This window comes from Giraffa tippelskirchi, chromosome 4 (assembly GCF_054371585.1).
Source record: "Giraffa tippelskirchi isolate mGirTip1 chromosome 4, T2T-mGirTip1v1.2.pri, whole genome shotgun sequence".
Lineage (NCBI taxonomy): Eukaryota > Metazoa > Chordata > Mammalia > Artiodactyla > Giraffidae > Giraffa > Giraffa tippelskirchi.
The window spans coordinates 30,136,795-30,163,023 of NC_137278.1; the positions used below are offsets into that span (position 1 = coordinate 30,136,795).

Below are 26,229 nucleotides of genomic sequence, written 5' to 3' on the forward strand. Positions count from 1 at the left end.
CTCCCTCACCCAGGATCTACAGAAGGAGCCACAGGCAGAAAGCCTCTCCGGCCGTCTCCAGGGTGGGTCAGGCCCGAGGGCTCAGGGATTGGGACAGTGCCTACCCCATCTTCTTGCAGGGCAGGGCCAGGCCCCTTCCCTGTGCTGGTCACCAGAACCCCACTCCTCTTCCCAGGTCATCCCACTGGAGAAGTGCATCTGTCTGTCCACCCTAAGAGGGCCTCCTTCCCTGTCTCTCCTGCCCCACCACTTCTGAAGGATTTTTACCACTTTCCCTTTTGCACCTGGACCTCCAGTGAATTTAAATAGAATCTGTCTGTCCCAGCAAGTTTTCTGAAGCCTGAAAAGATGGACTAGAGCTGAATGATGCCATTTCCTTTAAAAAAAAAAAAAAGAAAGGAAAGGAAAGAAAAAAGTCACTCGAACCGTCTCAATTCTGAACTAATACAGCAGAGCTGGGCTGCCACAGGAGGGCACACCGCACCCCACCCCACTCCACCCCACCCCCAGGACCCTTCCTGGAGGCACACTGCTCTGTCAAAAAGAGCCCAGGCAGGAGACAGCAAAGAGAAAACACCAGGTGGCGGGAGGATGTCAACTGAGTCCCAGGCCGTGCATTCTGGAAGATTCCACCACAGACCTGGTCCACCCACCGGGCTCCCAACCCCACACTGCGTCAGAACCCAGGCTCTGGTCCCGAGACGCACACTCAGGCCCTGACTTGCTTCAGTGAGTCTTGAAGTCCCGGCACTAAAATGACTTGAGCTCCCTCAGCTGCGCCGCCCCGTCTGAAGAGTCGCCTCTATTTGTGCGATGTTGTTTGTTTCTTTGTCCTGCCTGGCCTCGGGGTGACCCTAGCACAATCCTCTCTCTTATTAGACCTCTAATGAGGTCGCTGAAGATGTCTGTGTCAGACCCGTCTTATCAGGCACGAGAGTCGAGTTCTCAGTCGACTTCTGCCCGGAGGGTCAGGTCAGGCAGGCGGCGGAGGGCTCAGAACTGTTCCCTCTCCTGGGCGAGCCTTTGTCTGCGACAACAAATAAAGAACGCTCCATCCAGGCCCACGACTCAGAAGGTGGACAGTGGGTTTGAATAGGAGTGTCGGGTGTTCACTGAAGGAAGGACCCCAGAGGAGCTGCAGGCAGCCGGCCAGTGAATGTTCTTGGGGTTCTTTCTGGCTCCGGTGGCTCCTCCATACGAGGAAATCACAGTTGGTCCTAGAGTCCTGTCTGCAGAAGGGCTGGGAGGCCCTTGCAGGTCCAAGGGGCCTGGCCAGCCCCTGGCCAAGCTGTTCTTGAGAGCCTGCTGCTTCCCCAGCCTGGGGTGCTTCAGAGGCAACTCTGGGAAGGCCTGGTTCCAAATTAATATTGGGCGCTCAGAGCACAGGGGTCTGAGCGCCAGGCCGAGTCAGCCAGAGACCCCAGACATGTCCCTGCACCCACTCTCAGCTCAGCTGCCCTGCACAGAGGACTTTTCTTCACCAGATTCGCTGAGGATTTCCAGTCTGAAGATAACAAAAGGCTCCCGGCCACTGGCCGTCGTGTGATGTGCGTCTGTGAATCCGGAGCCGACCAGAGGAGGGCGGGCGGGTCACAGGCTCTGAGGCTGGGAGGTCGAGGGGTGGTCCCCTAGTCACCACCTGCAGGGCCGGCCGTTTGGGAAATGTCTGTAAAGATCAAAGCGGGGCTGCCCCGGCCTCGCCTACCTTCCCGCCCACTCTGGGGACAAGAATGAAGATGGGTCACTGTGCTCCAGAGGGAGCTACGCTGTCACCAGTGCAGAGATGAGTGGGAACAGGCAGGGCCGCCGGGCCTCTGAGCCGGCAGGGCCGGTTACAAGGAACGCGGCTGTCGGGGGGAGCCTCGAGGGCCAATTGAAGGGGGCGGTGAAGGGCCCGGCCCAGCGCTGCGAGCAGGTGCCCCTCACGCTCCTCCTTGTCCCCCGTCCATCGTCGTCGGTCTGGGCCACTGGCTTGCTTCACATCACAGGCATCTGCTGAGGGCCAGGTTGCCCTGCACCTTTCAGCAGAATGAAAGGGAACTGATATCAGAGGGGTGCTGAAGCTCAGGAAAGGCCTCTTTCTTTTCAAAGACTTTCGTTTGTGATGGGCTTTTTTTTTTTTTCCAGGTGATCTTATTTCAAAGCCCCTTTGAAAATTTTGTGGGTTTTTGTAATGGATGAAAAGTTACTTGGAAATGGGACTAAGAAGTTTCCCGTTGAAAGTTGTTAGAGGAAAGTTGAAAGCTCTGAGTTGTAATGTTCTGCCAGATTTATCCTTTCTTTTGTCCACAAGGCCCATCCGTTGGGAGGGGGTCTGGGGGAAGGGTCTGGGGGGGCCTGGACAGGGCACTGGAGGGAGCAGGATGCAAAAACCAGCCCCCGCCGCCGCTGCTGTACATGTGCAAGGGAGGCCATCTGAGCCAAGCCTTCAGCAAAAGTGTTTCCACAGTATAGACTTTGATGTTGGAAAAGGGGAAAGCAAATATACTTCTACCATACTATAGGAGGCTGGATTCTGCCAGAGACAATGGCTATCGCACAGACGTTGCACATCAGAAAAATAACTATGAAAGAGGATAGTGCCCAAACGGACCTGAGAGAAGGAAGAGGCCAGAGCAACACCGAGTGTGAGCTCTCAAGTGCATCCTCCGTGGAGAACTGGCAAGAGAAGGGGTCAGTGAGCAACAAGACAACCAGGAAAAGCACTGCTACAGGAAACCCAAGGGAAGTGGTTCCAGACGGAAGGAGGAGGAAGCTGGTGTTAGGGATCAGACAGAGAACACGAGGAGATGCTACTGGGCTTGGCATCAGGAGGTGACTGTCCATTGAAAGGGGATGGTTTCAGGACCTCCCTGGTGGTCTAGTCGTTAAGAATCCACCTTCCAATGCAGGGGACATGGGTTCAATCCCTGGTTGGGGAACTAAGATCCCACATGCCGCAGGGCAATGAAGCCTGTGTGCTGCAACTACTGAGCCTTCTGGCTGCAACTAGAGAGAAGTCTGCGATCCCACAGGCTGCAACTAAGACCCAATGCAGCCAAATAAATATTTTTTAAAAGGGGAGGGAATGATTTCACTGAAGTGCAGGGCTAGAAAGAGGTAAGGGAGTGAAAACTGAGGGGTAACTGGAGTGAGTACCAGGTGTCCTGAATCCCAAGGAGGGGGTAACCACAAAAGGGGATGGAGAAGGCAGATGGATGCTGAAATGGCAGGTGAGGTGGTAAATAAGAATTTTTCAGTGCTTGTGATGGAAAGCCAAGGGGAAGGGGCTGATGGAAAGGGAGGGAGAGGGGGTGTAGATGCTGAAGCAAGAGGGGATATGAAGGGAAGCTGTGCATTGACAGATTTGGAGAAGGGTGGAGGCGTCAGTTTGTGCTGCCCTGGTCTGAGACGGAAAAACCAGCCCCATTGGAGGGGCCAGGACCTCACTGGCAGGTTTTGGCAGAACACACTGGTGGTGGGTTAGAGTCTAGGGGGTCTGACTGAGTGGGAGAGGTGACGGAAGGCTAGCTTCTGATACAGAAGGACTAGGGCAGGGGATCCCAAAATGTGGCTCTTTAACAAGCCTACCAGCTGATGCAGTCCACAGACCTCACTTTGGGAGGGCAAGGACAGTCCTGATATTCAAGTTCACTGGCTCCCTGGCCCCAGGGTGTCGTCAGAGCAGGAGGCCCACTTGGGCTAGACACAGTAGCTGAAGGAGAAGCCACGGCTGGCATACCTGCAGACACCAGAGGAGGGATCCTAAGGGCAACCCCAACAGGGTAGTGTGGACACGGCCTTGATATGACAGCTCCTATGATATGGAGCTGTCAACCACAGCAGCGGCGGTCTGGAGAGAGGTTACCGAAGAGGCCATCACACAGCACTGCTGAGGGACTTAGGACAGAACAGACCTGGGTTTGTGCCCAAGCCTGGCAGGCTCTGCTATCCCTGGAGTTCTCTGGACCTTCTTACTCTCATCTATAAAGTGAACGTGAGAACACAGATTTCATCAGGAAAGAAGTCACATCATGTCCATGCCTGGCACGTAGGAGTGTGTGTTAGTGTTAGTTGCTCAGTGATGTTCGACTCTTTGCAATCCCATGGACTGTAGCCCATCAGGCTCCTCTGTCCAGGAGATTCTCCAGGCAGGAATACTGGAGTGGGTTCCCATTTCCTCCTGCAGGAGATCTTCCTGACCCCAGGGATTGAACCCAGGTCTCCTGCATTGCAGACAGATTAGGCAGATTCCTTACCATCTGAGCCACCAGGAGGCACTCAATAAATGTGATCTAAGCCTTTATGGTTGATTGGATCCTCAGAGTGGTCCAGCAAGAGACAGAGGGCACAGGAAGCAGCTGATGGTTTCAACGTAAAGTGTTTTCCTGGGGTCACAAGGCCAGGTTAGAGTCTGACCACTGGCCTCTGCAGTTCTGTCTCCACCCCAGCACAAGGATGCCCTCACCCCAGTGCCCCCAGGGTGGCAACCTCCTCTCTCAGCTCCCTTCCCCCTTCCCCCATGACGTCCTCTGCCCCCACCCAGCTCCTGGCAGCAACGCTTGCCCTCCAGAGACATCATCATATTCAGTAATATGATTGGAATCTGAATATATATTTAAAATGACAAGTTTGAAATTAAAATTTAAATAAAGAATTACTTTTCTGTAAGTTGCTCCGAAAGCAGTAATTTAGCACCAAATTGATAGAGAAAGGTAAGCACTGGTCCTTTAAACCATCGTGCAGTTTCTGGCATGCAAGCCAGAAGTGTCTCAATTTAACACATCATTGGTTAGTATTATTAGAAATTTCATCGGGCCCCAGAGCGCATTATGCCACTACTCTGAGGGGGGGTGCTGAGGGCACAGCCCAGGTTCAGGGGGCCCGAGAGGGCAACCTGGTTAATGAGGGCAGGAGGGGCTCAGAAGAGCCTCCTCTGGCCCCAAGAGGGGATTTAACTGTCATTATTTTCTTGTTTGTAGTGTGGTATCAATCTTGAAATGAGAACTGAGAGACTCATAAGTGTCATTTGCTCTTCCCAGAGATCACCAGCTTATAGCATTTATATCTGCCAATGCATTTTTCTGACCCCTTGAAACCTAGGCTGTGAACAGCAATCCATAAAAATAGTGTCACCTGTCTGGCTCCCATGAGCCACATAAGCAAGACCCCAAAACCTATCCCAATTGTGACCTGCCCAGAGGCCCCAGCCCCTAAGTTCCCCACACTGGGGCCTAGGGGTCTGGGAACTTGAACATCAAGACTGCTGTTGCCTCCACCAGAGTGAGGCTGACAGACTGCATCACCTGGCAGGCTTATTAGGGAGCCACATTTGGGGGTCCTTCAGCCCAGACCTACGGAATCAGAAGCTCTGAAGGTGGGATCTAGAGGCCTGCATTCTCAACCCCACCACATGCAGGATCTTCCTACATGCACTCTCATAAGTCAGAGGGCCCCTGCCATCGAAGTGGTCAATGCTCTACCTGTCTGATCTTAGAAGCGGTGCTCTCATAAATAATCTGCAAGTCCTAGAAAGCCAACCATCTAGGTCTAAACCCCTGAGCTATAATCTGAAAAATTCAGACACTAAATTATCTCTCCCCTACCCCCAGCCTGAATTTCCACCATTAAGTAAGGATTATCTTCCTGGGCACCTTTATACTGCAAGGGCCCCTGGGAAGTTCCCAACACCCCAGTCTGAATAAGTTTACCAAAAACCAGTCTCCATCAGTCCCCACAGGTGGATCTGGGCACCATGAAGCCCCTTAATGCCTTGCAGCGGGAGGGATGCTGAAAAGGAGGTGAAATGTCCACTCTGTGCAGGGAGCAGGCTGCCCAGCTATGCTGGGTTCTAGAGCTGGCAGTCGGTGGGAAGTGATTCCAAGGACAACCTGGGCGTGGTGCTCAGAGATGCCTGAGCATTCACATCTGCTAGCAGCCTGTGGGAACCCACAAGAGGAGCCTGAGGACCCTCCAGAGGAAGAAGGAGAAGGAAATGAGAGCATTCGTCACTGATGCTGGGCCCAGGACACCAGACCCATGTGTGCTCCCAGACTCGTGTGCCTCTGCCACCACCACTGCAGAGCGTGAACTCGGAGCTGGGCTGGCTTTCTCATACCTCCCAGTACCCCCAGACCGAAACCACACCCCAGGGTGTCTGAGCAGCCGGGCACAAGCCTGTGCTCCAGCCCCAAAGGAAGGTGGCAGAGCATGTGTTCTGGCTTCCACCTCAAGATGGGGGCAGGATAGGGGTGTTCAAAAGGCAGTCAGGAAAAGAAAAAAAAAAAACGAGTCAAAGGCCCACTGCAGGGCTCAGGCCACATCAGCAGTCCCTTGTCAGAAGGGGCCCTAGAATTCAGAACCAGGGGTTGTGTGGATGTCTTACCAAAGACTCTCTTTCCCAAATTAGGTGAGAATTATGGGGAGCCATGAGATAAAAGGGCTTCCCAGGTGGCGCTAGTGGTAAAGAACCCACCTGCCAATGCAGGAGACATAAGAGAGGCAGGTTGGATCCCTGAACAAACCTGGAAGATCAGGAAGACCCAGGAAGATCCTGACCCTGGAAGAAGGTCAGGAAGATCCCTTGGAGGTGGAAACGGCAACTCACTCCAGTATTCGTGCCTGGAGAATCCCATGGACAGAGGAGCCTGGTGGGTTACAGTCCACGGGGTCGCAAAGAGTCCGACATGACTGAAGCGACTTAGCATGTGAGATAAAAACGCGGCTGTGGGTGAAGCTCAGAGTGTGGCCAGCCGTGGGCTTCCCACTGCTGTCTGCCCTGCCGCTTCTGTTTTCACTAAGGCCATTTCCCACCCCCAGCTCCGGCCCGGTGGGGGTGCACCTTGGTGTCCAGTGGTGCTTCAGGCCCAGAAGGAGCACTGGAGTGTTGTCTGAGGGATTAAAGCGAGGTGAGGGCTGCAGGATTCTGGGCTCCCCTGGGGGAACAGTCTCTCTGCTGTGAAGATGGGACGGCTGTTCTCAGGGACGCTCAGCAGATGGCAGTCCCTGCCCGCGCTGTCACAACACACAAGCAACAAGAGCATTGAGACTCGCAGGTTCCAGTCTGTGGAGGCAGGTTCATGGATAGGAGAAGGACTTGGACACTGGTACTGTCATTTCTCTGGGAGGAAGCCCACATGAGCCCCAGAAGTGGTCCCTGGAGCTCTGTCCACTGTATCTAGACTGGAAATGCACCCACAGCTCTGGGCTCCTTTGGTGGCAAATTTAGCCAAAATCATCCGCCTTGTTGAATCCCGCCTAGTTTCCGTGGTCCAACATCAGCTCTCCCTAACTTCTGGGCTTCACTGGTTCACCCTCTCCTAATGTCCTTGGGTGAACAGTGGGAAAAGCTGAGTTCTGGCTGCTCCCCCAGCCCTATGGAGGCAGGAATCAACCTCAGCCCCCACATCTCCTGTTATACTCAGGCATTGGGCCAGGAGGTCAGCAGATTGGGGCATTAGACTTTCCAAGCAGCAGCCAGGGCAAGTGTTGGGGTCATAGCACATGAGGCCCCCACAGTCTGGAAACAACATCTCCCCAGTGAAATCTCCCAGTGTCTCCTACTCTAAGCCATTCCATGTTGCTTTTCTGTTACTCCCATTCCCTCTCCCGAAGTGTAGGCCAGGCCATACCTACGTGCACTTGTGAACTAACAGTGATGAACACTCCTACTGTTGGCCAACACTGTAGCTCAGAGACCCTGCCCTCCCTGGGCACTACACCAGGCTGGCAGGAGCTGGGCCAGGCACTGTGTGGATCCCTTCCATCCTGGAGCCTACCTGCCAGTGCAGATCAGTACGGGCCCTGAAGGGCAGCATTTGAAGCTGTGACTATCATGTGCACAGTGAGGCATGGCAAGGCCCCAGGGAGTCCCATTCCATCATCTTGACCACCTTGGCCTCTATGACACCTTTGGGCAAAGCAGAAAAAAGGGCCCCCTTTGGATGGACAGATCAACAGAGGCAGCCCATCGAGGCTGTTGCAGGTTCATGAGTATGCAGCCTGGTGAGCAAATGATGTTCCTAGAAGGAAAGGCATGGCTACCCCTCCAGCGGGGTCAGCCCCTCGCCCACCCTTGCTGCTAGGCATCTTCACCACCTGCGGCCCTAAGTGGAGCAAGGGCCCCAGGGCAGTTCTGTAGGCAATGTGTAACTGGTTCTCCCCAAGCTGGAAGAGCACAACCCAGGGGCCTCGGGGTAGGGGGGGCGGGTGGGCTTGTTGCAGGTGGAGGTTCCCAGCTGCCCAACCAGCGGGTGCCTCAGCCCTCGACGCCCCTCACAGAGAGCTGCATCCATAAAGGATGGGGGTCCTCAGTGTTCTTCAGCCACTGAAAGAAGCAGGATGCTGTCAGCCGTGGTAAAAATGTGACCTTTGAAAATTTACAAACGCTCAGGGTTTAAAAGCTGCTGCGTTAATGATGCATCCCATTAGCATCTCATTAAAGAGAAGCAGGGAAAAGCCTGCTCGGCCAATGATGGGCAGAGAGGGCCATGTGGAGGCGCCAGGCAGGAGCAGGGCTCTCCTCGCCTGCCTCTGTGCAGAGGGCCATCATGTCACGGAAGCAAGGCCAGGAACACTGGGGAGAGGTCGGCGATGTCCTCGGTGATGGCAGTGGGAGGGGGAGAGGGGAGGATCCCTCACCCTACCTTCCTCTCCCGCGACCCTCACCCAGGCTGTTCTCCTGGCTGTGTCTGTGCCTTCTTGGGGTGGAGCCCCCTGACGAGGAGAAGTGAAACTCAAGGAGACCTGGCCTTTGGACTGGGAGTGGCCCGGAGAGCCTTTGGCGGGGTTGTGGACCTTTGCATGGAGAGGCTTAGTAAGAGCCGAGTTCAGAGCTGGAGGTGCAGACCCGAACATGGTCCCCCAGAAACCTCCAAAGCCTGGGGACCTCGAGTCTACCGTGGGCCTGGAGCCCTACTGCAGGAGGACGGGGCTCCAGTCAGCCAAGCTGACGCACATCACCAGCTGCCGCATTCTTCATCACCTGGGCATCCAGCGGCCTCCACAAGGAGCACAACCCGTGTGTATTTTTCTGGAGGGAGTGAAGGAGGGAATGTTCATTTATTCAATAAAATAAATAAAAAGTCCTGAACTGCACATTGCTCATAGCTTCAGAAGTTGCTAGTGCCAAGCAGAATGAGTGTCCTTATTTATCTTTCCTAACGAAAAGAAAAAAAAATAGGCTGTTTTTCTTCTCCAGCACAACCTCTTTCTTGTATGTAAGAACTCGCTTGTGAGAGTCATGAAAGACACAGGCAGACAGCAGGCCTATTGTAGCCACAGCTCAATTGTGCCAGTGCCCTGGGCCCGCCCCTGCACCCCCAGCTTCCTTCTGCAGTGCGTCTTGGGTCACAGATTGTGTAGCGGGGAGCAGACCCCCGAGGGCAGGGCTGAGTCTCAGCCACTGTATGTCCCCGGTGCCTTGGGCAGGGCCGACCACAGAGCAGGGGCCCAGTTAACTGAAGAGCAAACCAAATGATAGCAAAAGCACAAGCGACCAGCAGGAACTCCTGGAGTTTTACAGTCTGGTTGCCCACTCCCTGGTGGCTCAGATGGTAAAGAATCTGCCTGCAATGCAGGAGAACCAGGTTTGATCCCTGGCTTGGGAAGATCCCTTGGAGAAGGGAATAGCAACCCATTGCAGTATTCTTGCCTGGAGAATTCCAAGGACAGAGGACCCAGGAGGGCTATAGTCCATGGGGTCACAAAGAACTGACTGAGTGACTTTCACTTTTTCACTTACCCACCCTCAAGGAGGAGACCCCAGCCACCCCTCCTGGCAGCAGTGGCAGCCTCTAAGGACCAGGCCCGGGGCTCCAGGTCCACAAAGCCCTTCCCCATCCCATCGAGTTACCAGGCTGGGGCCATAGATACTGATTCATTGGAGGACAAAGGGCGACTGCAGGAGGACCTGGAAAACCAAACCTGCCTCTAGCCTGGGAGGCCTCCAGGAATTCCAGGCCTCACAGAGGGGCTGTGGCGCCCCCTACTGGCAGAAAGGGTTGTATTGCCAGTGAAGGAGGGGACTGGTGAGAAGGCCAGGGGACTCCACATTCAAACCTCAACCCAAAAACAGGGCCCCGAACGGGACATCACACTGGCTCCTTCCCCCCGCCCCGGTCCAGATGCCTCTTTTTATGGGGGAAGCAACCTCTGCACCTCTGAGCCCTCGGCACCCTCAGAGCCTGGAAATAGACGGGATGCTGCAGACAAGACACGCGGGAAAGCCGTCTATATAAAGACGCTGCAGATGCCAAGCTATTGTTCCCTAAATTCCCTGAGACTATTGGTGAGGGCGGCTAAATCCCCAAGCCCCTCGCCTACCCTAAGCTCCCATCTGTCCCACAGACAGAAATGGGGCAGAGGCCTCCCTCTGATAAGGAAGCTTGTCCGCAGAATTGTTCCTCCCTCGGGAGATTCACTCTTTTCCTTTTGTTTCCTGCGCTGTTCACAGAAGCGAAGCATCTGAAATGCAGCCCAGAGATAAAGTGCTGCCTAATGCAATTAGCTCAGCGCAGCCTACGGTCCTAATAGGATGCGCTCCGCTCTTCCCAGCAGGCCCTGATGCAGGCGCTGTTTGTCATCTGCATTAGGCATCAGAGCCCGCTAAGCCCGTCCACTCTCCCACCTGCCGGGACTCTTCCCGGCTTCCTGGCAAGGAGAGTCCCGCTGCTCAGAGATGCCCAGAAGGGGGCGCTGCCTCCCTCCACCCCGCCAGCTGGGTCACTGAGGCAGCTTCCAGCGGGAGCCCAGAGCACTGCGGCCTCACTGAGAGAGACCTGCAGGTCCCCCTGGAGGCCCCTTTGGCCTTCTGTGACTGTCCCCAGTGGGTGACTGTCTACCACCCCAACTCAACGCCCAACCTGGCTGGGTTCTGGCTACCCTCGAAAAAGCTCTGGTCAGTCCTCCTGGAACCATCTCTGTTGAGACTCACCCCTCAAGTCCCAGTACGGGGCTCTCCAACGTGTCTTTCGGATTTTTTTTTTTTTTTTTGCTTATTATAAATATTATAATATTATAAATACTGGGAATGGTCATAGTAGAAAAGTTGGCAAATACAGAGGTGTAGACAAAAGAATCAGAGAAGGCAATGGCACCCCACTCCAGCACTCTTGCCTGGAAACTCCCATGGACCGAGGAGCCTGGCAGGCTGCAGTCCATGGGGTCACTAAGAGTCGGACACGACTGAGCGACTTCACTTTCACTTTTCACTTTCATGCATTGGAGAAGGAAATGGCAACCCACCCCAGCGTTTTTGCCTGGAGAATCCCAGGGACGGTGGAGCCTAGTAGGCTGCTGTCTATGGGGTCGCACAGAGTCGGACACGACTGAAGCAACTTAGCAGCAGCAGCAGCAGCAGACAAAAGAATAAAAGTGTCCTTTAATCCCTTCACCCAAGAATGACACTCCTGAGACTATTTTTCCATATTAATCCATTCCTGGATTTTTCCTTCCTGCACGTATTATTTTACCCAGTGAGGTTATACATGTGTCATTTATATCCTACTTTTCTCATTCAGCATTATAGTGTAAACATTTTGCCATCTCCTTAGGGAGTAAGCATGATTTTTATTGACTATATAATATTCCATGGTAAAGTGTTAGCTCAGGGAGACCAATGCTGTCCTAGCGTTTGCTTCTGCCCTGAGGTTGGTTTTCTCATTAAATACGTGAATTAGTAAATGAGATCCTGGGGCAGAGAGCCTGCCTGCTTCACATAGGGAGGAGCTGAGGGTCCCAGAGAAGATGCTCCCTGCCTTCTGGCCTGGTGTCAGGGCCTGTGCTGTCCTCCCAGGGGCCCCAGTCCCCACCTTTCCATGCTTCCTCTGTGGAGTGGGATGCTGGGGGCCTTGGAGGCTGGCGTGGAGGCATGATGGGGCCTGGCGGTAATGCCTCAGAGAGTCGTCCTCTCACAAGTCAGAGGCTAGGCACATGGTGCTCCTGCGCCTGGACTGAGTATACAGTTGGTGCTCAATACCTGCCCATCCATGGTTGATGCGGTTTATTAATGACCCAAGGACTGGGTGAACTTTACTTCTCACAGTACAAGGCTCTCCTTCCTTTCTGATAGCTCAGGTCATGGGGGAGGCACCAGGTTAGGTTGGGTGTTCCTGGAGGCCAGGAGCTTAGCTGAGGCCACGGCTGCTGCTAATGAACCAAGACGCCCTGCGCTTCCCTTGAGGGACTGGATGCAGGGCCAGGTCTCTGCCTCTGGAGACTGCTGGGGGTTGGGCACCAGGGCAGGACTCTTGCCAGGCAGTGGGTGCTCACCCTCCTGCTCTGCTTCTTTCCAGGCCCCTGGCATCTCCAAAGCAGACAATCAGTCCCAGGGACTCACGACCAGCATCCGGTGGGGGCAGACGCCCATCAATCAGTCCACGCCTTGGGACACTGATGAGCCGCCCTCCAAACAGATGAGGGAGAGCGACAATCCAGGTGTGTACTTCAGGGTGGACGGAGACACCTACCCTCCGGCTGGGGCAGGGGGTGGTGTCCGAGACCTCCTGGGTGGCCCAGCTCTTCAGCGGGTCCTGACCCATGGCCTGCAGCAGCCCAGACCTCAGGTCGCATCCAGGGCAGGGAGGAGGGGCAGGGGGTGTGTGACTGTGTGTAATTCCCTGGGCTGTGTCTCCATCCCTTTCTCTGTTGCTCAAGAAAATACTGGAAAGAACAAGGGAGAGAGAATGACATAGGAGTGACTCTGAATCTGCTTTGAGTTATTTTGGTTAGTCATTCCCAAACCTCAGTACTCTGATTCATAAATTTCCAAAGTCATCCATCCAGTGAGGTCTTGCTTTGCCAACAGTTACATGAGAACTGAGAGGTTCCACCCGCTGGGGACTGGGGGTTTACCACCTCCTGTAGCATCTCAGGCTTTCTTTGGATGGCTCCAACCATAACAAAAACCTTCCCTGTTATCTCCCATTGATCCCAGGCCTCCCCTTGGGACACACAAAACATGTGAGCTTAGCCATTCACACCACAGCCCTCCAGATATCTAAAGACCCCTATTCATCCCCTTCCAAGTCTTCTGCAAAAGGAACACCCTGAATCCTTCAGCCATGCCCTCAAGCCCAATCCCTTCACCTTCCTGGGCATTGTTCCTCTCTTTGCATCCCTCAGAATCCAACACACAGAACCCGTGAGTGGTCTGTAGCACCTTCTTCACTCAACCCCTCTACCTTGATGAGTGCAGCCTCATCTCACTTCTGCTCTACTGGTAACCACATCACATGCTCTCTCAACAGTAAGACCCCAAGGCTGTCCAGGTGGTTACTCTGCCCATTTCCTCACAATCTGGCTTAAGCACTTGGGTTGGGGGGACCCAAGAGCAAGACCATGTCCATATCTTCCTGTATAACTCTTAGCATCTTTTCCTGCTTTTATTGCTGACCTGTGCTTAACCCTCCCAACATGATGTCACCTGCAGACTTGGTCATATGTCTTCCATTCCATCATCCAAATCACTGATAGAAATGGTGAGCACATCACTAGAGACCTCCCTTTATGCCTCCAGCATCCTCTGGGCCATTTGCCGGCTCGTGAGTCAATCACTTCTGTGGCTCTGCCTCTCTTTATATTCACCATGGAGTTATCTAAGGTCTCACCAACTGTGCTCTGAAGTTCTGATGTGTTTTTCCAGGCTCCCTTACTAGTCCTGCAGAGGACTGAGTGTCAGATGGCATGTCTTATCCTTAAGACACCAGATTAGCTCACAGAGACACCACCTCCTATTCTACAGGCTTGGAGACAAGCCCCCTTAGCAGCCCATTCTAGAGTTTTGCTGGCACTGCTTCACAGACACTTGTCAGCTTCTAGTTTTCTCCAGCCTCTCTCATTATCAAAATTGGGTGCCTCATTCTGTGTGTCATCTCATTGCTCACAGCAACTCTGTGAAGTTGGCAGATGAGGAATCTACTCACAGAAGGCTTTGCCTAAGATCACTCAGCTAGTGAGGGCAGACCCAGTGGGGCTTCATCTAATCACGGATTCTTAGTCTGTGAGCTCCTAGGACACAGGCTCCTTGTTCACCTCTGTAACCCTGTGACCCCAGCACTCGGCCCAGGGCTGGAGGCAGTCGGTTGGTGTTTGCTGAGTGAATGTGTAACCGGCAGATGACATCTCTTCCATTTCCCTTGCAGGCACAGGGCCGTGGGTGACCACGGTGGCCGCCGGGAGCCAGCCTGCCCTGATTGCACACTCCTATGGAGTGGCCCAGCCTCCCACCTTCAGCCCGGCGGTGAACGTCCAGGCCCCAGTCATTGGGGTGACCCCCTCACTGCCTCCCCACGTGGGGCCCCAGCTCCCGCTGATGCCAGGCCACTACTCACTCCCACAGCCGCCCTCCCAGCCACTGAGCAGCGTGGTGGTCAACATGCCCGCCCAGGCCCTGTACGCCAGCCCACAGCCCCTGGCTGTCTCCACACTGCCCGGCGTCGGGCAGGTGGCCCGCCTGGGACCCACTGCTGTGGGCAACGGCCACATGGCAGGGCCCCTGCTGCCTCCACCGCCACCAGCCCAGCCGTCTGCCACTCTCCCCAGCGGTGCCCCAGCCACCAACGGGCCCCCCACGTCAGACTCGGCCCACGGGCTGCAGATGCTGCGGACCATTGGCGTGGGGAAGTATGAGTTCACGGACCCCGGGCACCCCAAAGGTAAGTCCCGCTGCCCACATGCTCCCGTGTGCCCACACCTGTGCCCCCATGTGTGGTCACCACCACAGCGGGCACAGGAGCCTGGTTCCTGGTGCCCAGCTCCCCAGCAGTCCTTCACTGCTTCGATCCAGGCTGCAGTGGGGCCTCCCTGCCTGGGACAGTTGGGTCTTAGACCGGGGAGGCAGAGGAGAAGGTGGAGGGCAGGACAAGGAAGGCAGGAAAACGTGGGTGGGCAAGCAGAGGAGGGAGGGGAGAGCCTGCCAAGTCCGGGGCTTCCGCCTTCAGCCTGAGCCCTGGCCCGTTCTCCCATCTGACCCAAGGCCAGGCCACAGGCAGCATGAGCAGGAATCCTCCTCTTACGACCCCCTAGAACAGTTCCTTTGGGGGCCTTCTCCATTTTCCACTCATACGGACATCAGAACATGAATTGGTTGGATGCCCATCCCCCACCCCCCCCAGAAAAGCACCCATTGCTGTGTGTTGGATGAGAGCAGCTCAGGGGTGTGAAGTAAGGCCCAGAAGACACACCCCTCCCCACCTCCCCGGCCCATCCTGAGGCAGCTGAATGTTTGGTTTCGAGAACCCATGGGTGGTTCTGTGAGACCCCAAGAAAGAGCACCTCCAGCCTTGGCCTTCATTTCACCCCCTTCCCCAGGACCCGTTTTCATTCCAGATCCTTGAGAACAGAGCCAGGGGTCGGAGGACACCGGGATATGGTTCTAGGCTGGGCCCCAGCCCAAGGCTTAGAGCAGAGGGCATCAGCAAACCACCCTCACTCTTGACCAGTCTAAAGGGTCTGGCAGCCGGGATGCAGAGTAGCTGGGAGGACCTGGGGCTGCAGCTGAGTCGGGCGGTGGTTGGGGGGGTGGAGCTTACATACCCTTAGACTCTCCCATCCCCTCAAGGTCCACTCCGCTGGGCCTCTGCTCCTGCTGAGTGGAAAGGCAGGGCAGCCAGGACTGGACCGAGGTGTGGACAAGAGCATGCATAATGGGTGGTCTGCCCTGCTGGGCTTCCAGGCTCCCTCTGAAAGAGGAGTAGATGGTCTAGGAAGTGTGAACCTCGGGCAAGATGCCTGCCTCAGCCTCCCTACTTACAAACCCTGAGATGGGAGGGGGGCTGCAGACCAGAGTCTTAGCAGAGTAAGGGCTCCAACCAGCCATTCTTGTCCAGCCTGCTTTCCTGAATCTCTATCTTTATCCCCGTGAGCAATTTCCAGGCCTTGTCAAGCGTCCCAACAACAAAGCCGTGTCTAGATCTCTGTAGGGTTTAATTCCCGATGTGATTGAGCCCTGACTGCCTTTGTTTTGGAAATCAGCACTAGTTTTAAATGAGAAAATTGCGTCTAAATTTTGGTAAACTTTTGTTTTGTTTAAGATCTTTTTTAAAAAATTGACTACATTGTTCTTTGGTGTTTTTTTTTTTTTTTTGGTTTGAATTGTTTTGGTTAACCTCCCTCTCCCTTTGAAAAAAAAAAAAACTTACCCACAGTTTATATGCCACCAACTGTGACACACTTGGTACTGGGTGTCCGGCTACTCCCAAGGCTGTGCCAAGGCCTGAGACACTGGGAAGGTTTCCATCTTCTCACCATCAGGTTGGGGGAGGAGTGTGTGTCCACCCCACCTCACCCCATCCCAGGGAAGCTCCTAGGACCGATGAAGTTCTTGCTGCCTTGCCAATTTCAGGCACACACCCCGCCCCGCCCAGGAAAAGGTGTTGGTTCTGTGCAAAAAGGTAACTGGCCCAGACAGAACTGGTTCCTGGTTTAGGGCTTAATATGGAGCTGGGATCCACCCCATACCCCGCCCCCTGAAGCTGCCAGGCAGTGGCACATCTGATCACCATTAGGCATCTGAGTTTATAAGATCACGAAGATGTAGGTGGTCAAGGCAGGTCCCTGCTGAGCTCCTGTTCACACTGGGCCTGCAGAGCCACACCTGTAACATCATGTGGGGTCAGACAGCGTGAACCATCCTCTATCATGGTCCTGAGCCCACAGACAGGAGGGAGGAAAGAGGGCCCCCGGTGGGGTTTGCTCCTCCAGCCACTATGGCGTGAATCCCGTGCCAGGCCTGGGGATGCTGTGGGCCTAGGAAGTGTTCACAGCCCCGCCTTCTGGGGAGCCGACTAGATTCCCCCAGCTTCAGCTGGTGACCTGGTGACCTGTCCATCACACCAACTTCCATAGTTCTCCAGTGAGCTGGCTGTTTCCCCAGAAATTACATTGAACTCACTTCTCTATTTACGGCCCTCATCAGCTGATTTCTCCCCCTGGCATTTGCAGGAAGAAAGACAATGAAGCCTGCACGCACAAATGCCTCCCAACTCAAGCCTGGGTGGGTTTTTTCTTTCTTTCTTTTTTTTAAGGTAATTTCTCCTTTCATTTCTAATCTTAAAAGCCTTTATTGCTAAAGCTATAATTTATCTGTCAGATCTAATGTCAAACAACTGCATATTTTTTAAAATAAGAAACCCGAATTTTGAAACCAAATCTTTGAAACTTGCTATGTGAGAATCATCTTCCTGACAAGCCCACGTGGGTTTGGATTTGGGTCACTTTTAATTTTGCCCCTAGGGATTTTACATCTCCAAAGTCCAATTGATTTCACACTCCTAAATGACAGGCAGCTCCGAGCAGGAACCAAGAGGCCCCACATGAGAGCATCAACACTAGTCAGAACTCTACTTAAAAAAAAAAAACTTTCCTTTTCTCCTGTTCTCTGTCTGAAATCTTGCCGGGCATTATAATAAGATCCACCATAGAACTCCTTGAGATCTAGCTCATTAAAGTCCCGCGATTTTTCCTACTATTGTTTGACGTGACAACCTGGTCTCTCGCGGGGCTGAGTAATTACGAAAAGATCCCCTCCGTGAAGAACAGGTCTTGCCAGCCAAAAGGATGGGCCACTGGTATTTTTAGACTTCATTAGTGCCCTGATTTTAAATTTCACATTTTGTTTCTTATAATTATCTTCCCATCAACTGAATTGAAATTTCAGTTGGGGCTCTGTTAGTGTGCCTTCCCAGAAAGGGCATTGGGGCTTTCATTTAAAACTTAACCAGTTGAAAAATACAGGTGGTGTGGAAATGCTTTTTGATTTGCAATAGGTCAAGCGATTGTCTCTCATCTCTGACTAGAGAAGCCGGTTTGCATGCAGCTCCCTGTAATGAATGTTATTTCAATACATTGTGTGCCTACAGATTTTTTCTTAAGAAATTTGAGATAAACCTCCTTTCTTTCGTGAAGAACAATTTGGGGTGGGAGCAATCTGTAGGATTTCTTTTCTTTTTTTTTAAGATTATATATTGAAAGCTAATTAAATTTTATGTGTGCAAAGTGATAAGGGGGGAATGAAGATTTGGTTCTACCGGAATCCTGTTAGAAAATACCTGAGCCATTTGTTGGTCTGGTTGAATTGCACCCCTGAGCTGATCCACGGGCAGAGGTGGTGACCAGCATCAGACCGTGTGAACCCACAATATCACTGCACCCGGTAACACATGAACCCAGCTACGTGTGTGTCACCACAGAGGTGCAGGCTACTGCTGTCATTCTTTCTAGCCCCTACCTTCTTCTATGAAGGACTTCTGGTGGCCAGAAGGGTGACCAGAGACCCCTGAAAACCCCAGACACTGGACCTAGTGGTGAGCTGCAGAAAGGCTATTGTATTTTCATCTGCATGTCTGGGGAGAGAGAAGCCAGACTGCAACTGTCCCCTCTGGCTTCTGGACCAAAAAGCAAAGTCCAAGTTGACCAGAAGTGAAGAGCCTTATCTCTTTTGACTTTAGATTTCATAGGCCCCGGGTGAAGGGCCATGAGGGTTCTCAGGGCTGGGGAGTCCTGTAGTAGGTGTGTGGGCAGCCCCTTCCTATGGGTTTTGCATCTCCTCCTGTTTCTCTCTTGCCCCCAAACCTCCACACCATGGAGCTCTGTCTATTGTCCACCACCTTCTATTTGGACAGCAGTTGCCCCCGCCTCCACAAGGGGCAAAGACAGGATCCAGGAAAGGGACTTTCAGGCAGAGTGGACAGCTGTGTGACCGCAGCAAGACTTCTAACCTCCCTGAGCCTTCCTTGCCTCATCTTGAAAATGGGATGACGGTACCACAATCATCAGGCAGAGAGGAGAAGTGAATGAAATCACAGGCTTGACCGTACAGAGCACTGTGCCCACTTATCACCAACCCAGTTGCTCCTGCTAACATAGGCCCCAGGTTTGGGGATTTTAGCAGAGAGAGAAGCTGGCAAAGACACAGAAAGCAGCGCCCCTGCCCCAGTGCAGAGGAGATGGAAGAAGCCCAAGCTTGTTCACAGGGCTGCCAGCCCCTGGTCAAGCTGCTTAACAGGAATGCTGCATCCCCATCCCTAAAAGGGAGTGGGATGAGTCACCTTCCTCGCCCCCAGCCCTGGCGTTCAGCATCGATCTCATCTCTCCCTGCGCCAGCCTCTGACACACCAGGGCAACCCACTCCCTTAATACAGATTCTAGAAGAAGCCAGGGATGCAGGATAAAGCTGTCTGCCCACACACGGTTAGCCCAGAGGCACAAATGTCCCAACTGACATCACCTTGCCACAGACCTGCTCTTCCTATCTCTGTCTCAGAAATGATACCTTGAATCCATGCAGGAGTTCAGAGTCCAAACCCATGGTCTTCCTTGTGCCTTTATGCACTGAGTCTGGAAACTCCTTCGATTCTGCCTCCTCTAAATTGGTCCTCTCCTCTCGGTCTCCACGCCCTCCTTTCAGGCCAACATCACTCCAGGCCTGCATCAATGGCCTCAACAGTACAACCTCTCCCGTCCAGGGTCCATGCTGCAGCCAGAGTGATCATTTCAAAACACAGGTCTGATTCTGTTACTCCCTGCCGAATGCCTCCAACGGCCCCACTGCTCTCAGGACAGAGCCCAACCCTTGACACGGTGATCCAGCGTCCAGCTCCTGCCTGCCTGCCTCCCAGCTTCATCTCTTACTGTCTCTCATTGCTCTGCTAGCAGGCTGCCCTGTAGTCATCCCACGGTCTGGGTTCTCTCCTGTCCAGCTCTGCTCTGGGCCTTGGCTGAGCACTTATGATACAGGTTGCCTGTTCCTGGGTCATTCTCCCAACTAGACTGTGAGGTCCTGGGTTGGGGGCCGGCACAGACTCCACCCCATTCCACCCCAGTTTCCAAGCCAGCACCTGGCACTAAATGATGAAGAGTTAGAGGGACGAAGGCACAGAGCACTGGGATGGGAATTATCCAGCGAGGTTCTGTGACTTCTCTGCAGCCGCCTCCTCCCTTTGTACGGTGAAAACAGGTTAGTACTTGAGGGTCAAGGCATGCAGGGAAGTCTATGTGAGACTTCGTTCTGTAGCTTCCTGGTCCCCTCCCCATACTTGCCCTGTGCTTCTGGGAACAGAAGTCCATCTATTTCAAAGCTCCTCCTGTAGCCAAGCACCTCCACCAAAATATTAATCCTTACCCCAGAGCATATGGGAGCTGAAACTCTGCCTCAGCTTCTTCATCTGTAAAAGGGGGATAAAAAAATAGAATCTGTTTCTTACGGTTGTGAGGATTAAGCTATTTATTTTACATAAAGCCCTTAGGATAGTGCCCAGCCCTTTGTAATTACATATAAAAGTGTTTGCTATGATTCTCTTCACTCCTGGTACAGGACCATCCTTCAGTGTCCATGGCCTTTTAGGAACCCAGGGGAATGTGATAAAGTAAAGACCAGTTTGCCTTCCAGAGTCTTAGGAGATTACATTAACATCATGATGTTCGAAGCACCTAGTTCCCAGAGGTCCACTTTGTACAAGAGAAAATTACCTTCTCTCATTGTAACATTTTACAATCCCCTACCATCACCATAACAACCAGAAGGAACCAGCCCATTGCTGGGAACCTCCTCCTAATTCCAGGAGCTATTTGTCTTGGGAGGACTCCTCCTAATGACCCACAGGGGCTCTCAGTGCCCTTTGACATTCAGCTTGATATTGAGGATGCCCAAGGCACTGCAGGGGTCCTCCCCCATGGCCATATCAATAGATGGGACAAATAGAATTATGTCACTCCTGCAGACAAAACAACTAAGGCTGTAGGTGAAGGGGGGTGAGGAGCATGTGTCTGGCAGCATGGAAGGTGGCCAGGAGCCCAGGTCCTGCACCAGACTGCTTGGGTGGAATTCAAATTCCACTACCCACTAACCCAGTGAACTTGGCTAGAAACCTGACATCTCTAAGCCTCTAAGTTATCTGTAACACAGAGATAATAATAGTGTCATCTTCTTAGACCTGCTTTAAGGATTTAACAATGTATGTAGACATGTATGTAAACATGGTGCCTGGCACATAGTATGCTTACAATAATGTTAGCTGTTGTTACTACTACCACTACTATAAATTCTAAAGAATGCTGGGCGGTGGGGCAGGGAATACTATCTGAAGCACCTTTGGCTCAGGATCTCTGTTATTTTTAAAGCAAGGTTTTCCAAAATAATCTCCCAGCTCTGACTGACACAACACTCAACACAGGCCTGGAACCAAACCCACAGTCCTGCCATCATGATAACTTTCCCCTTTCCAGCCCCCACCCCAACACACATGCTCCCCCAGGAAATAAGTGTCTCACAGCCTATGGAATCTGAAAGTCCATCTCATCTCCATGAGGTCTTTCCTCCTCTCCTGCCCCCAGCCTGCCACAGAAGGCCTTCCTGCCTTCACAGAGCTCTGTTCTCAAGGGGTTTGTGCATCATTAATTGGAGGATTGTCCAGGGTTTAACGGTTTTGTTAACAGATCATTTGACAATAAATGAACCAGGCAAGTGGAAAATGCAGCACAGCGGTCAGACCACCCAGCGATGGGGTCATGCTTGGAGCAGGAGGTGGGCCCTGAGCCCCAGCTGCATTTGTCTCTCTCGGGACCCCACTGCTCAACAGAGCACAGGCAGAGCGATGTTCCCTGGGACCCTCCTCAGTGAGCCAGGAGTGGTACATGGGCTTTCAGCCCCAAATCTCCACTGAGCATCTTCTGGTTCAGAAATCCCACTCTGGCCCTAACTGTCTGACAGGCAGGGCCAGAGGAGTCCAGACAGTGACTGGAATGGGGTGGTGGGGGAAGCTCTTCAAGTGGGAGCAAAGGGAAGAAACAATTCCATTCCTGGGATTTCAGAAAATGATGGTGATCCACAGCAGGAAGCCAGCTGCCAGGGTCCCGGGTCCTGTCTTCTCTTTGAAGCTGTGACCCAAGCAGACACCAGCAGGAATGACCACTAGGTTCTAACCACTGACACTCAGAAGCCACTGACATGTTCAAGCCATGTCACCTCCCTCCCTATTGCACCACTAGGTGTTTATTGAGCAACTAGTGGGCTTCCCTGGTGGCTCAGTGGTAAAGAATCCACCTGCCAGTGCAGGAGACTCGGATTCGATCCCTGGGTCGGAAAGATCCCCTGGAGAAGGAAATGGCAACCCTCTCCAGAATTCTGGGGAATGCCATGGACAGAGAAGTCTGGCGGACTACAGTCCATGGGGTTGCAAAAGAGTCGGACAGGACTTAGCGACTGGACAACAACAAGGTGTGTGTAGTATTAAGTACCTACTGTGTACAGAGTCCACACTTGGCTTCTCCCAGACACAAGAGGCATGCCCCGTGCAGGTCTCAGCTCCTGCTGAGCCTGAGGTCCTGTGATCATGTCCACAAGGCTCCAGATACCATGTTGGGTGCTGGGAGGGATGGAAGTCTCCCTGGAAGAGCCTGAATTCCCCTTACGGGGCGGGGGGCGGGGTGCAGTAATAAGAGCTAAGGGGCTGGAAAAGAGAGGTCAGTGTGGACTGAGCCTTTAAAGGCAGTTGAAATGATTCAGAGGAGGCAAGCGGAAGGCAGGTAGTTCCACAGACACCAGCTCTTAGGAAGAAGGCCTGAGATAAGCGCCAGGGACCCGGAATCATGACTTCAGTTCCACAGAGTTACACACACACACACACACACACACACACACACACACACACATCTACCCAAATGGTCCTTAGCACCCATCCTAATCAGGGACAGGTTCAACTAGTGGTTTATGCTGATTTATGCCCATGAAATTCATTCTCTGAACCCTTGACAAATAAGGTCCATAAAGCCTGAGCTTTGCTTGGGCTTCCCAGCAGTTCTCTTTACCTCTCTCCAACAGTGATGACACAGTAAGGGTCCATGATCTTGGGCAAGTTCAATTCCTCAGTCCCCATGGCCATTCTAGTCTTACAAGATGAAGACCTCTTGGTCTTCAGGGGCTTTCATCTGGGAAGGAAGTTCTTAGGGGGTCTGCTGCTGCTGCTGCTGCTAAGTCGCTTCAGTCGTGTCCGACTCTGTGCGACCCCGTGGACTGCAGCCTATCAGGCTTCTCCGTCCATGGGATTTTCCAGGCGAGAGTACTGGAGTGGGGTGCCATTGCCTTCTCCGTCTTAGGGGGTCATTAGCTCCCAATTGGGAAACTGATAAACACTCGGGATCCTGGAAGTCTCGGTAAACCTTTCTCTCTCCTATCATAACAGACATTAATGGCAAGTTCCCTGTTGCCTGATCACTCTTCAAACAGCCAACATGTGCTGTCTTGCTAGGAAAGGCGTGTCCTGTCGGGCTGACCCCTAGGGCTTTTTAGTTTAGTTTTCAAGGTTAGAAATGAGTTTCAAGAGGGGGAGAGCTGGGCAGATCTGGCATGCTTGCTGCCTCTTCCCCTGGGATGGGGAGGTAGCAGTACCCCAAACCGTGAGACTGTGGCACAAACCACAACAAAAAATGATTCAGTTACAACTACATTCCATTCAGGAGCATGCTTACTATTCTAGAAATCAAAAATGTGAAAATAATACAAGCATAGTAGGTTAGGAACACAAAACATCGTGTCAATTGCTTTAAGAAAACAATGGCCAAAAGGTTGCCATCTATTGAAACTGTTGTCCTTGCCTGATTTCTTAGTGTAACTCTCTTTAAAAATATGCATCTTAGAGGGAAGCCCAAGCGTTTTCAGTGCAGCACCAGGAGAATGTTCTTTGCCTTCTAGCTCTCCCTGCAGCCTTTTGGATGACCAAGTACAGCACCGTTGACTGTTTGGTTTTGCCCACTGGCTTCTCACTGCCTTTTCCTCTCCTCTTGCCAGTGACCACTCAAGGCTCTCATGGCTCAGGGTCTCAGACCCAGGCCTACATACATCCCAGGCAAACACCTATTAGTTTTTTACCACTTTCTGCAGGACCAGTGTCATGGGCTATGTGTTAGTCAGGTCAGGATGGCATTACAGAATACTACAGACTGACTCAACAGAAGTTAATTTTCCCACAGTTCTGAAGGTTGAAAATCCAAAATCAGGGTGCCCACAGGTTTTTCTAGCGAAACCTCTCTCCTTGGCTTGCAGACGGCATCTTCTTAGTGTCCACACGTGGCCTTTCCTCTGTGCATGGGCTCCTGGAACCTCTTATTATAAAGTCATATTGGATTAGAGCCCTATCCTATGCCCTCACTTAACCTTAATTACCTCCTCAAAGGCCCTATCTCTAAATATAGTCACACTGAGGGTTAGGGTTTCAACATAACAATTTGGGGAAGAGGGGCCTTCCCAGGTGGCACTAGTGGTAAAGACATAAGAGACTAGGGTTCAATCCCTGAGTCAGGAAGAGCCCCTGGAGGAGAACATGGCAACCCACTCCAGTATTCTTACCTGGAGAATGCCATGGACAGAGGAGCCTGGCAGGCTACAGTCCATAGGGTTGCATGGAGTTGGATATGACTGAAGCAACCTGGCAGCAGCAGGACACGATTCAGTCTGTAACAGGCTATATATATATATATCAGTTGAGCTGGCAAATGGAAAGGGTAGCCCCTCACCACAGCAAAGTTACTTGACAGTTACAATGTAACTGCATGTATTTTCAACGCTTGATACTTATTTGAACTTTTTCATCCATTTACTGTTATCATTTTTACCAGTTTAACTTTAAGCCACTCACTTTATTCCTTATCAGCTGAGCACTGTCTGTATTTTCCACTGTTAGAATCATCCATATTTGGGGTTAGTTTTTTATTTCTGTAGAACCTTCATGCTGGGAGGGATCTCAGAGCCATCCAGCAGAAGCAAGAATCTGCCCTCCGCCACTGGGGACTAAGCCACAGCCACTCACAGTTAGATGGTTTATGATGTTAAATGATCAAGAGCTGTCTTCTTGTAACTTCCATGGTCTGCCCTCTGGGCCCATCAGAGCAAAGCTGGCCCCTGTTCTCCATGACAGCCCTTCAGATTTGTGATGGTGGCAGAATTTCCTTTCCTACAAATATCTCCAGTGACCTCAGCAGTTCATCCTATGGGTCCTTTAGTCCTTTACCATGCTGGGGTCCTCCCTGATCATGCTCCAGCTTGTCGAAGCACCTTTTAAAGGGACACCGGGCAATGGGAGTCAGTCACCCCCTTGGTCCTGAGCATCACACTGCACAGAGTCTAATTTTTCTATAACAATCATGATTTACTTGTATAAAACACACACTCATACACACCCAGGCACACACACACACTCCAACTTCCAAGTTAAGAGAAAAGAAAAAATAACCTCACAAAAATCCTCCTGTCCACTCCACCAAATCTTTAAGGTCTCTTTCCTCCTCTTTCTCATCAGGGTTGGGATTATAGATCATTCCTCTTTATAGAGCTCCCCTTTCCTATACCCTTTTGCCCCCAGTCTTAGCTGTAGCAGCAAGCTGACCTTTCCACTGAGTTTTCAAAATTATTTCCTCTGGAGACTAGGGGTTAGATGTATCTCAGCCCAGCCTCCCCACCCCCACCTCACAGCTGTGCTCTCCCCCCAAGCGCTCATCACCTGCCCCTCCTTTAGTGGGAATTTACTCCCAAGCAACACTCTATCCCCCTCCCTTACACCCTCTGCCCCTCCCCCACCAGGATAGTGAATGTCAGCATAGGATGTAATCTTAAAGGTCATTTAGAGACCCACCACCCCTTCAGTTACAGGTGGGGAAACTGAGATTCAGAAGTCTCACCAAGATATGGCAAGGAACCGCCTCTAGCAAATTCCCTGTGACCAACCCCAGCCCCTAGGAACTTCTGCTGCTAGGAGTTCTCTCTAGAAGCTTCTCTCTCCCTGCAGACTGAACACGACTTAGAGTCAGGCCCAGCGTCTGCCTTGCTGCACTGGGCTTGATCACTGTGCCTCTCCACGCCCCACCCAGGGGAGTATACATTGCCTGGTACACACAGCCCACAGGAGCACTGTGCTGGCTGGCAGATCCACCAGGCCTGAATGAGAGGAAGAGGAGGGACAAGATGCCCACACACTTAAAGGGGGGCCAAATCATAATGCCAGCATGTGGGCAAGGTCTGCGGTGGCCCTACGAATGTGGACTGACGGGGAAGAGACATTGACCAACAAGGAGAGGGGCAAATTCTGTAATGTGGGCTCCAGGGCCCTCATCCCATCACTCCCGTGGCTGGGGCTTGTCCTAGAAGTGCCTGCTTAATGCTCCCCTAAGCAGAGCTCCATCCTCCAGGTCTCTACAAATATTGGGTGGTTTGGGGCTTTGCTTTTAACTTGGGGGCTTTCAAAACTGCTGTTATATTGTGGT

The 26,229-nt window shown here is 52.5% G+C and overlaps 1 protein-coding gene across 3 annotated transcripts in view; it reads left to right on the forward strand.

Annotated features, from left to right (window-relative positions):
* The window catches only part of KLHL29 (kelch like family member 29), a 327,064-nt gene that overhangs the window by 244,491 nt on the left and 56,344 nt on the right, over positions 1-26,229 (forward strand). For all 3 annotated transcript variants that reach the window (XM_081592608.1, XM_081592607.1, XM_081592609.1), the window contains 2 exons: positions 12,273-12,414; positions 14,121-14,633. In XM_081592608.1, the coding sequence (XP_081448734.1) occupies positions 12,273-12,414; positions 14,121-14,633 (655 nt within the window). The remainder of the gene's footprint in view (positions 1-12,272; positions 12,415-14,120; positions 14,634-26,229) is intronic.